This window comes from Fukomys damarensis, unplaced genomic scaffold (genome assembly GCF_012274545.1).
Source record: "Fukomys damarensis isolate Sample0158 unplaced genomic scaffold, DMR_v1.0_HiC HiC_scaffold_25, whole genome shotgun sequence".
Classification (NCBI taxonomy): Eukaryota; Metazoa; Chordata; class Mammalia; order Rodentia; family Bathyergidae; genus Fukomys; species Fukomys damarensis.
Genome location: NW_022900937.1, coordinates 16,048,457 through 16,061,954, shown reverse-complemented (window position 1 = coordinate 16,061,954; position 13,498 = coordinate 16,048,457). Strand labels below are relative to the sequence as shown.

The 13,498-nt window shown below is 42.6% G+C and overlaps 1 protein-coding gene across 9 annotated transcripts in view; it reads left to right on the top strand.

Moving 5' to 3' along the window:
- Csnk1g1 (casein kinase 1 gamma 1) overlaps positions 1-13,490 on the top strand; it is a 155,430-nt gene extending 141,940 nt beyond the window's left edge. For 7 of the 9 annotated variants that reach the window (XM_010641167.1, XM_010641165.1, XM_033756144.1 and 4 more), the window contains 3 exons: positions 540-646; positions 6,840-6,863; positions 11,674-13,490. In XM_010641167.1, the coding sequence (XP_010639469.1) occupies positions 540-646; positions 6,840-6,863; positions 11,674-11,728 (186 nt within the window). In that variant the 3' untranslated portion in view covers positions 11,729-13,490. Of the gene's footprint in view, positions 1-539; positions 647-6,839; positions 6,868-11,673 lie in introns of those variants that run through there. The other 2 variants (XM_010641166.1, XM_033756141.1) reach the window with 2 other exon arrangements.
- Positions 13,491-13,498: the final 8 nt, after the last annotated feature.

Here is a 13,498-nt window from a genome sequence, read left to right as displayed (position 1 = left end):
TTTTTTTTTTTTTTTTTTTTTGGTACTGGGGATCACACTCGGGACCTTGCACTTGTGATGCAGGCACAGTGCTACTGAGCTTAAATTTCTGGCCCCTGAGTGCATTTTTGCAACATAGAAAAAAATTTATCCTTAAGCAGAGTTTCCCTCCTGGAAGTCCAGAGACCATATAGCCCTTGCTTGAGTTATTTCTTAGCATTTCCATCCATAAAAAAAAAGTAACTCATAGGGTTTTTGTGAGGATTAAATTCTTACACGCACATACAATGTAGCTGAATGCCTGACATAAAGCATTCACTCAATATGGAAGATAGAATTGTCATTTTGTGATTATACCTTTGAATTTAGTGTTCTCACATGGTAAGAATCTGGGAAGTTTCCCTAAATTAGGACAGTTGATCTCTTAACCCAGGAAGACAAACATCCCAAGTCCTGCCTGGCCATTCCTAAGCTAGAGAGCTCCCTTAGTGACCTGCCCGTGTGCCCACGGGATGCTTGTGTCACCTTGGCGCTTGTCACAGTCTGTTCTTCTGTTTCAGGTGGTTAGCTCAACCAATGGTGAGCTGAATGTTGACGACCCGACTGGAGCCCACTCCAATGCACCAATCACTGCTCATACCGAGGTGGAGGTAGTGGAGGAAACTAAGTACGTTCATCTTTCAAGGGAGCTCTTGGGTCATGTGCCGTAAAGTCTTTTCTGTCTATTCTCTGTGTGCTGCTCATCTCAGACTCAGCATCATTACGCTTGTGTGCACAGCTTGTTCCTTTGACTGTTTTGTTTTTTGCATGGTACTTTACAGCTGCTGCTGCCCGTCTTTAACTTAATTTCTGGAAAGATGGTCTCATTTTGCTAGTCCACACCAGACAAAAGGCATAAGAAACTGAAAGAATTATAAGCGCTACAGTGAATAGTAGCCATGAGCCTCTTGAAGCCGTGGAACTTCTTACTCCCTGTGAGATACAGAGACAAAACTGTTAAACCATGAATCTTGCTGAATGGCATTAAATTTCTTATTAATGGCTGATAGCTCTGAATATATAATACTGGAACAAGGGTCATGGGGCCATTTTGCCCCACCCTCACCCCTGCCTCTATGTCTCTCAAGTGACTCTGGACTCAAGACTAAGTAAGTCAGGCAAAAAATCATTCTGCAAGGCCAGGGACTTAGCTCAGTGGTTCTGCCACCTGCCTTGCAAAGTGGAAGGACCCGAGTTCAATCTCTGGTATCAGAAAAAAAAAAAAAAAATCATTCTGCATCTTTGAGTCTTGGGAAGGAAAAAAAGGACAACTTTAATCCAAAGAAGGTGAGGGGATCACCTCACACCCTTCCTGCTTCTCTTGCATGTGTGTCTTGCCCTGCGCATACCACCAGCCCCTTGGTGCTCTCTGCATGGTCTGTGTTTAAACTCCTAGAATATGGGGTGGAAGGTGAAATAATTAACAATTCTGCTGCAAAAGCAACATTTCTACTTCTTTCCCTTTTTCTCCATTCTAAACTGAGATTTTAAGTTCCAAGAGGATGTCACATAGAGAGAGATAGGGACATCACAAGTCAGTAATGGCTGCGAGACTTGCTATGGGAGACCCTTGAGAATGTTCATGACATCCCAGTAATTTACCCTTTGAAACAGGCAATGCACTTACAGTGTAACACTGCACCATAAATGATTTCTTAAGTGTCCAGATAACCTAAATATAGCCAGAGCATTCTTAAACCTCGGTAGGTCAGGCAGAGGCCTGAGGAAACCTACCTCCTTCCTGTCAGGTGCACTTGGTATGGTTGTGTCCAGCCCACTCCCCTACTCTCTTGCCCATCTGTCCAGCAAGCTCACTTGCCTTCAGGAGGGCTTTTCCTTGGAAATCCAGGCTTTGAGGAACGCAGCAGATGAAAAGCACCCGAGGATGACTTGATATCTGTCACCAGCTCCAGGTGCTTTTCTCTTAGCCTGTGCAGGTGACCCAGTAGGAGGCCATTTTTAGTAAGAAAACTTTCTCCTTGTTCTCAGGGACTTTGGAGATTTGAATAGTGTTCATTCTCCCCAGTAAACAGTATGGTGGTCCTGCCTTGTGGGTTCACAACCATGGCTGTATTTTCGAGTCACGTGGGCATGTTAAATATATATATATATATATATATATGAGTGCCTACACATGGCTGGTTTAATGTGTTGGTGGGTGGCTTGAGTTTTAAAGTTCAGGTGATTCTGTAGGCAGCCAAAGTTGAGAACCACTATACTACACAGGGTCTGTTCTTTTTTTAAAAATTTTATTTTATTTTATTTTATTTTTTGGTACTGGAGTTCAAATTCAGGATCTTGCGCTTGCAAGGCACATGGCAGAACCACTGAGCAAAATCCCCGGCCCACACAGGGTATGTTCTTGAGAGATAGCCACCCTTGCTCCCACACCTGCCGTACTCACAGTTCATGTTCACATATTACTTTTTAGAAGTTCAATCCTGGGTTTAGAGTATATTTTGAAAACCAAGATCAAATGGACTTTAGCCTTCCATTGTACACTAAACAAGTGTACTTTTTGGACCCTTTCATCTCATTTCATTTTGGTAATTGTGTACACTAATTGTGTGTGTGAGTGTGGTATTTGTGTCCTGTGTGTAAGATGGGGGACCATTCACACACACAGTTCAGTCTGGTATACTTTGTTCTAATGTAATGTAACTCTAGAAGGTCAGAAGAGTTGAAACTCTCCATTTAGCAAAAAAGGACCATTGTGCTTCTTGGCCATGAGCTCCAGGTTTGGGCCTTCTGAAAGGTATAGAAACCAGAAGAGAGTAGTTGGATTTGATCAGATGTCACCCAAAACCATATGGCATTTGGTGTGCCATGTCCCCTAGTGATTTCATGAGTTACCAACTCATCTTGCCTAAGAAATGGCCAGGTACCTGCCATATATTATTCTTCTTGGCCCTCTGGGACTGATTGGGAGTAGCCACGTGTCCATTTGCTTGATCATATTTATAGCAAGAAGTCACAGCTAGAGAAACAAACTTCCCCCCATTATACTCAGCTGTGATGCTATGTGTTCGTGCAGTCTGTTTGCAGGGTATGGGGCTGGGGGGGGCGCTTTTTAATCTACTGCAGTTTAGCTTGGATACTGGGGAGACATCTTCACATTCAAATGTTTGGTACTAGTTTTCTCACCCAGCTTGTTCTGTGTAAAGTGGAAGGAAATAATAGGGTCTTGGCTTTTGTTCTGTATACAAAATATGTCCCCTAGTTTAATTGGAAGGTTGACCTTGTTAAATATAGTTAAAGGTTGGTGAGGATAGGTAGTTTTTTGGTTGATTTTTATTATAGTAAGATCATCACTTCTTATCTTTTTTACTAAGATCAAGTGTTATAGTAAGACCATAAGAATTTTCTCTTCCAAGGGAACAATCCAAGAGGAAGAGGTAAAATCATAAATATATATTCACCAAATAACAGTGCACCCAACTCTATAAAACAAGTATTAACAGAGATGAAAAATCATATAAACACTGATACAGTTGAAATGGGGGAACTCAATACCCCACTGTCACAAATAGATAGACAATGAGACAAAATCAAGAGTGAAATAAATGCTAGAACTGAACAAATGTCTACAGAGTATTACACCCCACAACATCAAAACACACATTCTTCTCAGCTGCACATGGGATGTCCAAAATAGACCACATACTAGCTTATAGAACATGCTTCAGCAAATGCAAAGGAATTATCCCATGTATATTATCAAATCAGTGCAATGAAATTGTAACTCAATAACAAAACGACGAGAACTTTATAAACACATGGAAACTAAATAGCACCCTCCTGAACAACTAGTGAGTCAGAGATGAAATTAAAGAAGAAATCAGTTTCTACAACTACTCTGTAATGACAGTACAACATACCAGAACTTAGGTGAAACAATGAATGCAGTCTTACAAAGGAAATTTATAGCAGTGAATACACATTTCAGGAAAACACAGTGGGCTACAGTAACCTAATGTTGAACCTCAAGCTTCTAGAAAAAGAACAAGTCAAGCCCAAAGCTTGTACAAGGGAGGAAATTACAAAAATCAGAGCAGAAATTAAAGGCAACTAAATAACAAAAACAAAAAAACACAAAAAAATCAGTGAATCAAGAGTTGGTTCTTTGAAAAGTTAAATAAAATTGACAAACCTTTAGCCAACCTTATCAAAAAAAGGAAAGAAAGGACTCAAATCCATGCAATTAGGAATGACAAGGGTTAAATCACAACAGACCCTGCAGAAATCCAGATCATCAATACCTATATCAAGAACTTCTATTCTAATAAGATGGAGAATACATAAGAAAGGAACAAATTCCCAGATACATATGAATTACCAAAACTGAATCAAGAAGATATAAAAATTCTAAATAAACCAACACTAGCCAATGAAATTGAAGATGTAATTAAGAACCTACCAACAATGAAAAGCCCAAACCTTGGAAGATTCACTGCTAAATTCTAAAGAAACTTGAGAGAAGAACTAGTGCTGCTACTTCTCAAACTCTTTAATAAAATTGAATGGGAAGCAGTACTCCCCAATGTATTCCTGGAAACAAGCTTACCCTGATTCCAAAGCCAGAGAATGACCCCACCAAAAAAAAAGAGAGCTGCAGGCCAGTCTCTCTAATGAGCATAGATACAAACATCCTCAGTAAGATACTGGTAAACAGAATGCAGCAAATCATCAAAAAGGTTATACACCATGACCATGTAGGATTCATTCCAGGTATGCAAGGATGGTTCGACATATGCAAATCAATAAATGTAATATACTGTATCACCAGAGCCAAGGATGAGAACCATATGATCCTCTCTCTCAATAGATGCAGAAAAAGCAGTTGACAAGGTCCAACTCATTCATGATAAAAACCCTGAAGAAAATTGGTATAGGTGGTCTTTATCTCAATTTGATAAAAGCCATCTATAACAAACCAACAACCAATATCACACTCATTGGACAAAAACTAAAAGCTTTCACTCTAAAATCAGGAACAACAGAAGGATGTCCACTCATTGGACAAAGGAACCGAATGCCTTCACTGGAAGAAAGATAGCCTCTTTAACAAATAGTGCTTGTAAAACTATATTTCTGTCAAAGGTTAAGACTAGTCCCATGTCTTTCACCATTTTCTGATCTAAAATCAAAATGGATCAAAGATGTGGGCTGGGGATTTAGGTCAGTGGTTCCACTGCTTGCCTTGCAAGTGCAAGGACCTGAGTTTGAGTTTGATCCCTGGTACAAAAAAAAAAAAAAAAAAAAAAAAGTTAATCTGACTGGATTTTTTAGGGCACAGAATGGATCAAAGATCTAAATATTAAAATGGAAACATTAAATCTCCTGGAAGAGAGAACAGGTAGAACACTTGAGGACATAGGAGTAGCAAAGACTTCGTGACCAAAACCCAGACCACTCAAGTCAACAACTGGGACCTCTTATGAAAAAGCTTTTGCACAGTAGGGAAACAACTAGCAGAGTGAAGAAAACAACCTATAGTGTGAGAAAAATTTTACCAGCTATTTATCAAAGGACTAATATCTAGAATATATAAAGAACTAAAAAAAAAAAAAAAAAAAGATCCCTCAAATTTAAAGACCCAATCCAAAAATGGGTATCTGAAATGAGAAGGCACTTCTCAGATGAGAGATTCAAAGTAAAACATTACTGAGATTCCACCTCACTCCAGAAAGAATGTTATCAAGCAATAGTCCAGTAACAAATGCAGGCAAGGCTGTGGAGAAAAAGCAACGCTTCTTCACTGTTGGTCAAAGTGTAGACATGCGGCAACTGTGGAAATCAGTGTGGTTTCTCAAAAAGCTAAAACTAGAGGTTCCAGTTGACCTAACTATTCCCCTTTTTGTGGTATCTTCCCAAAAGAAAAATATTATGCCACAGCAGTATATGCACACCCATGTTTAAAGTGGCACAATTTGTAATAGCTAAATCTTGGAAACAACTCAAATGCCCATCAACTGATGAATGGATGTGTTTTTTATACAGAGGAGTACTACTCTGCCATGAAGAATGATGAGCTTCACACATTTATAGCTAAATGGGTGGACCTCGAGACTGTACTCTTCAGTGAAATAAATCGGGCACACATGTTTATATACTGCATTGTTTCTCTGGTGTGAGCAACCAAAAGTGGAAATAAGGACTGCAATGTATAATAGATACTGGAAAGTGGGAAGAAAATGTCAAATGGGAAAAGGGGAAGGAAGAAACCAAAAAAAATTGTTTTGCTTACATCTCTGAATTTTAATTATAATTTAACAAATGTGAACCTCATTTCTGCCAAGAGCTAGTAAGAGGATTTAGGTCCTTGTTAGGCAGTTATACCCAGAGAAAGGACCCTCCTCCCTCCCCTCTGATTTATCTTCTGATGCGATAAAATGTCTCTTAACTCTCTTCTCTCTCACTAGAGGAAGAGCTAACTACTTTGGTCAGACATAGTGAAAGCTAGGGACTTTTTCCCTCTGGGTACAGGGAGATAAGTGCACCATTGCATGGAAGACCTCGTGTGGGAGCCGAAGGGCTCAGCCTTGATGCTTGACTGTGTTCTTCCAGGCAGGGTCCTTCCAGGAAGCTGCCAGGGAAGGCCGTGCTGGGGGCTCCCACTCACTCTTTCTGCTGCCCCCTTAGATCCCCCTCTCACCCCTCGACGTTAACATGGAGACCTCACCCTACCTCAACAGGAAAAAACTAAACACAGACACTACTGCATGTTTGCATGGCTCACAGGAAGTTGCTTCCATCTCATCTCTGTGGACTAATATCTCTCTTTCTCTCTTCCTGTGTTTTTCTCTTTACATACTCTGTAGCTGCCTGAAAATGCTCAACCTGTGGTGAGTCCCTCTCTCCAGTCCACATGCAAGGGGAGCGGACCAGAGTAGGCTGGGATTGGCAAAGCCAGACAAAATGCCTTAGGAACATTGGCTCACTCCTGCTTGCCTCCTTATGCCATAACCACCCCAACTGGAGAACTAGGTCCGCAAGATGGGGCTGGGGCAGCTATTCCCAGGAATTAATCTAACCCTTCTTTCCTTCCAAATCCACCCCATTTATCACTGCCTCCTTCTGCCATAACAGTATCCCAGATTGCCGCATTAGTTAGCTGAATTTTCTCCCAAAGCAGTGTGCACAGATGTGATCAGAGGGAGAGGGACTGAGTGAGGTAAGGCCAGGCTACTGTATTGGTTCTGTAGGTGTCAGTGGTGTTTCTTCACAACTTGAGAAAGATAATGTTGTTGCCATGTAATCTCACATTCTGCAACTTGGTTTCTAACCTTGGTTCTTTGGAAAAATCAGTGACTTTTCTTTTGATACAGCTAGTTCTTCCACCTGTAGAGTAAGTCTCTCAAAAAAGACAACTTCTACAGGAAGACATGGATATTTTTCTGTTGTTTCGTTTGTTTTTTGTTTATTGTCTTTTTCTTTCTAAGTGTAGCGAGCCAAGGGCTAACTCACCTGATGGAGATCCTGGAGCCTGTCTTTTCTTCTCCTGAGGAAAGCTCCTTGAATGCATTCTTAGGAATAATGGAGGGGGTGGATAAAAAAATTTTTAAAAGAATATGGAAGGAGAGGCCCTAGAGGAGGAACATTCTTGCTACAAGATAGGGCCCCTGCCTGACTGTGTTCCTGGACACTGTTTGTGACTTTGCAGGTGATCCTAACCTTGTTGGGCTATGCAGTCTGGAGCTGTAACTCTCTCATTGCCTACCCAGGTAGGGGTGTCACCTGCACCAGGGACAACCTGGTGTACGTTGACTACCTTGCTTCTCTGAGTCGGAACTGATTGCTGAGTTCTAATTTCCAGACTAAATTATCTACAAGAGTTTCTCTGGGGATAGGGATGTATTAAAGATAACAGTTGGGGGCCGGGGATTTAGCTCAGTGGTTCCTCTGCCTGCCTCAAAAATGCAAGGTCCTGAGTTCAATCCCCAGTACCACCAAAATAAAAAAAAAAAAAAGTTAACAGTTGAGTTTTATGGACATATGATTTGTGGCTTAGGGTTTCAGTGAGCACATTTGACGAATTTACTTTGCACATGTGTGTCTGTTTATCTGACTTTGTCGTGGTCTTTATTTTTCCTGTGAGGTGTCAGTCATACAATCCCAACTGTAAATATTAAGATCTTACTATGCTTACCCAAAACTGTACTTGGAAGCCCAGCATGTCACCAAATCTACCCAAAGAGCTCAGGTACTGTCTAGCTGGAAAGAAAAGACAGACATAAGTGAAAGGACAAGGCATTCTCAAGGACACCTAAAATGTTCCTAGAAGGCTGGGAGGTGGGTGGGCCAAGAGGTCACTGAATGGTCAAGGAAGACTTTACAGACACAGCAGGACTTGAGCCAAGTACTATAGCAAAGGAAGGATGTGTTAGGGAAGAGGAGCACAGCTAAAGGTGCAGGAAGAGAGCCAAGACATGGTAAGAGTGATGTAAAAGTAGGACTGGGTCAGAGGCTTGTACTAAGAGCACTTAGTGTGGCTTGTGAGTGGGAATCTTAGAACAGTTATGACTCTGTCATGCTAAGAACTAATGGTTATCTGGTCACAGTCTGCTGAGAGGGAACCAAGACACAGGAGTTGGTCAGTCACTGGTCTAGTCCATTTCGGTGGGACCTGCTACTGGCAGTCACCGCAGAGTTGAGCAAACTGGGGGGGCTTTCTTTTTCCTTTCTTTTCTTTCCTTTTTTAGAAGGGGGTATTTTATTTATTCATTCATTCATTCATTCATTTATTTATTTATTTATTTATTTATTTATTTTGAGACAGTCTCACTGTGTAGCCCAGGCTGGCCTCAAACTTGCAACAGTCCTCTTGCCTCATCCTCCCAACTTTTGGGATTATAGGCATGTACCACCATGCTTGGGCTGTTGCTTTCTTTTGGATAGAAATTATTCATAATTTCTACTGCTACTGAAGCAGTAACTATATTAACTAGCAAAAAAAAAAAAAAAATCAACCTACAGGTCTAAATTTAAACTATAGCTGGGGCCAGGGATTTAGCTCAGTGGTTCTGCCACCTGCCTCACAGGCACAAGGGCCAGAGTTTGATCCTAGAGTTTACAGTTTGATATACATATACATACATACATGTATATAGCAGTTCCAGTGAATCACAGTTCATAATTTCCTCCAGTCTGGAGATTCAACATAGCACATTAGAGGTTTTTTGGGGGGGCATGTGTGTGGTGCTGGGACTTGGAACCCAAGACCTTGCACGTGTTAGGCAAGCACTCTACAACAGCTGCATACCCAGCCCTGTTTTATTTTATTTCGAGACAGGATCTTTCTGAGTTACCTTAGTGGGCCTCAAAGTTGTTAGCCTCCTGCCTCAGCCTCTTGAGTTGTTGGCATTACACACATGCCAAGATGCCCAGCTGCTTATTAGGTTGGACATGCTTATAAGTGACATTAATTTGTTTGGCTTGCTTTTGGAAGACATAGAAGACAAGCTGTTGTATCACTGATATGTTGACCAATGTATCGAACACTTCTGTTTTTATTTAAAGACACAAAGTCATCATATTAGCATCCTCCAAAAGGGATAAGAATAGAAGCCAAGCATGGTGGCATATACCTGTAAATCTCAGGTATTTGGGAGGCTAAAGCAGGAGGATTGCTAGTTTAAGGCCAATCTGGGCAAGTTAGACCTTATCTTAAAAAGGGCTGGGGATGCAGCTCAGTGGCAAAGGACCTGGTACATGCAGGTTCTGGGTTTAACTGGTAATAGTACCTCACCCACCACCCAAAAAAGCCTCTGAAAATCATAGTTAAAAGGGAATAGGTAAGACTTGAGACGTTGGTGCTCCTGTGAGATTTAATTTACCACTTGAAATACTGATTGCTGCACATTGAACTTGGAAAATGTCCATTTCTAATACATATGTACAGTTACATCTTGGTACTTGACTGCTTTGAAACTCATCCAGCTTGGTCCTTGGCACATTTTGACGAGAAAGAAAATTTTGTACCATACCTCCTGGAACCAATTAACAGTGAGTACCAGGGTATCACTGTATAAAAAAGTCTTTTGGTTTTTTTTCCTTTTAATTCTTCCCCAAGGTTTTCACTGAGGGCTATTTTAATCCAAAGTTTTGATCATTTTTATTTAAAAGAATACATTCATTCAGCTTGATATATTTCACACTTTGATTACTAACTGTATTTATACCCATTAATGGGAGTCCATTAATTTGGATAAATTCTAAATGTTATTAATATACTTAGAAAAGAAATTTTAAGATCATCTTGAGAAACTCCTGTTTCCAAAATTTCCAAGTTTTATTTATTCAGATTTGGCTAAAGCCCATCAGTGTCTGTTTAAATGTTTATTTCTCCATTCCAAGAAGCATCACTCTAATGAGGTTATTGGATGTAGTGATCCCAAAGGGCCTTAACTAAATGGGAGTCTTAGCTTCAGTGAAGAATTTAGGGTTATGGGAAGTGACAACGTTCTTTATTTCTATATGAGTATTCTTGGCTTTAAACCTAGAAAGATTAGGCAAGAAACTTACAGTTAGTTTTCTCAGAAAAGCTCTTTTTCCCCTGGGTCCAGCAAGTATAAGGTACACTTCCAACTTCATTCCCTTCCATTATCTGACATCTTTGACTCATCCTCTCTGCCTTCTACCCCTTATGTCCTCATTCTCACTTATCCCTTCCCCAGAGAGAACATCTTTTTTCCATCCTTGCCATATCCCTCACCATCCACCTCTGATTGCCAAAGCAAAGTCCAAAGACTGCAGGAGGAGGGGATGCCCAGCTCAGGGAGATGCCGGACTGTGTCTGCTCCCTAGGAGGCAGCACTTGGAGGGCCATGAAGGAGACCTGGGCCTCTGCCCTAATCAGGACCCATTCTGGAGCCCATGTAGCATAGCAGCACAGCTCTGGAAACCTCTCAAGGATCAGCTCCTGGACTGGGATTTTGATCCCTATGGATAAAAGGGGGGCTATTCTGGTGTAAGGAGGTGGGGTTCACAGTTCCTGTGTGAATTGGGGCTACTTCTTCATACTTCAGGTATTGGGCAGGGGCAGGAATGGGGATAGAGAGAATCAGTCCACTCGTTGGTACCATCTTGAGATCTTTCCAGAGTTTCAAACTTTCTGTGTTTACCTTAGTTTAGCCTCATTGCCCTCTGGCTAGTGAGATGAATTAAGTAATTTGTCCTTGGTATAAAGGAGCTGATGATGCAGGCTACTCTTATGCAGCCCTGACGACCCCCATCCTTGGTTCAAGACAAAGATGAAGCACCTGGGTTGGGTATTAGACTGGGAAATAAGCCCTCTCCATCCTCCTTCCAGAAATGCCTTGCAGCCAGGCATAGCCCACAGCATTTTTTTTCTTGGTACCAGGGATTGAACTCACGACCTTGAGGCAGGCTCCGTGCCACTGAGCTAAATCCTTGGCCCCATCCCACAGTGTTTTGATAATTAGGTTGGACAGCTGCAGATTGAAATTAAGCAGCTGATTTGGCTTTCTTGGCAGATGATGCCTGCTTTCTCAGTGTGTGCACCGTTGATGGTGGGCAGCCCTGAGGGTGGGTACCAGGGTGAAGTCCCACTCCCTACAGTAAGCGGAAGGAGGCAGAGGTCTGCCAGAAGCTGGAGTCCTCTAGCACTGACTTGCAATGTTCCTTGTGCCGCAGGTGCTGCTGTTTCTTTAAGAGGAAAAGGAAGAAGAATGCTCAGCGCCACAAGTGACCAGTGCCTCCTCTGAGTCCTCAGGCCTTGGGGACTCTGACTCCATTGCACCTACAGCTCCTGCCATTTCTCATTGGAAGGAACTCTTCTGTGGGGGAGGGTGGAGATCCAAACCAAAAAGAAGAAAAGATGCCCCCAGAAGGAGCCTTTGCGGGCAGCCAGGGCCCTGTGGCTCGGGCCACCCCTCCTGCCTAAGCTCTGAGCAGGTCCCAGAGCTGCTGCTCCTGCACCGCTTGCCCTGGGGCTGCCTGGTAGACCTCCTTCCCATTGTTTACAGTGAAGGTGTCATTCACTAAAACTCAAGGACTACTGCTCTCTTCCCTCCCCTTCTTTACTCCTGGTTCTCGTCCCACCCTCAGCCTCTCCAGCATAAAAGCTAGTGAGCTAAAGGCTTTGTGTGTGGAGGGGGTGCCCAGGGTGGGTACGGCCAAGAAGGTAGGAGGAAAATGGCAGGCCCAGGCCAGGGCTGGAGAAGAATCTCCTTTCTCCACCTGCCTGTGTGTCTGTAGTATGGCTTCCTGTCCTCTGTGGCTGGGCAGCCTCCACGGAGGTGGCCACAGGGTCAGGTTCCTTCCTCCCTCCCTCCTGTGAATTTACACTGTAGGACGCAAGCTGTGAGAAACCTGCAGTCTACTGTCCCCTTGTGGTGGCATTCTTAGCTTTCTTGACAAGTGAGTTCCTTTTTCCAGGCAGTAGCAGGACATGCAAATTGTTCTGAGCAAGGAAAGAAAACTGACTTTATTGCACTTTTAGTTGTTTGTTTGTTTTTTAACAACATGGCAGATGCATATTGTGTGTAGTTATATTGGGGGTTTTACTTTGAGGGGTATGGGCCAGCCAAGCCATTCAGAGAGAAAATGGGTCCAGAGGACATTTTCTGTGAAAAAAGTTCGATCTGCAGCATCCAGAAGAAAAGAAACCAAACTCTGTCATTCTGAGTCAACACTCGGGTTGACAAAGAAACATACTTGAATTTACATTCATCTTCTCAGCTGCTGAAGAATGTCCCTTCCAGAGCCTTTTGCCCTAATCTGCCTGCAGTTCCCAAGCCTAGCTCTTCAGCACATGCATGGTGGTGAGCAGAGAGCCAGACTGTGACCAAAAGACAGCTCACCCCACGGAAGGAGATACTTATCAAAAAATCTGAAATTTCTTTTTTTTTTTCCACTGCCAGGGATTCCTCCTCGATAAATCATGTGAGTTTCTGGTGACTTGGGATGAATTAGTGATGGAACAGCCACCACTGCATTGCCTCTAGTGGACAAAAAGCAGACAGTGAGCCTGCCTTCCAGCTGCCAGAGAATCCTCAGGGTGTGGCATCATAGGGCCAGGAGAAGGAAGTCAGTGTGTCCTGTCTGCCCTAAGAGCTAAGTTGTAGCCTTTGGGCTGGCTTGCCTTACCTGAAACCAGGCCCATAGCATCAGGACCTGGGGCTTTGAGAATAGGAATGTAGGATTGGTTGGTGCTGGGAAACCAGGGAAAAGGAGAAAGGTTTGAAATTACCTTTTAATGAGACATAACTTGCTGATAAGATGGCCGTGCGTCTGAGCGTATTTTCCCCACCACCCAACACTCCCACCAAGGTGGATTCACAGAACGGGCCACCATGAAGTATCCTGGTTCCTCGTTTACTGTTTGAAGTTAGTAATGTCTGGAATTAATCTCATGCTGCATTTTCGGTTCAGGGGGCTTTCCAAGCAATGGCTTCTCATCCTGACGTGACAGAGGAGAAAGAATCACATACCTCAGCGGAAGAAGTCTTGAGTCTTG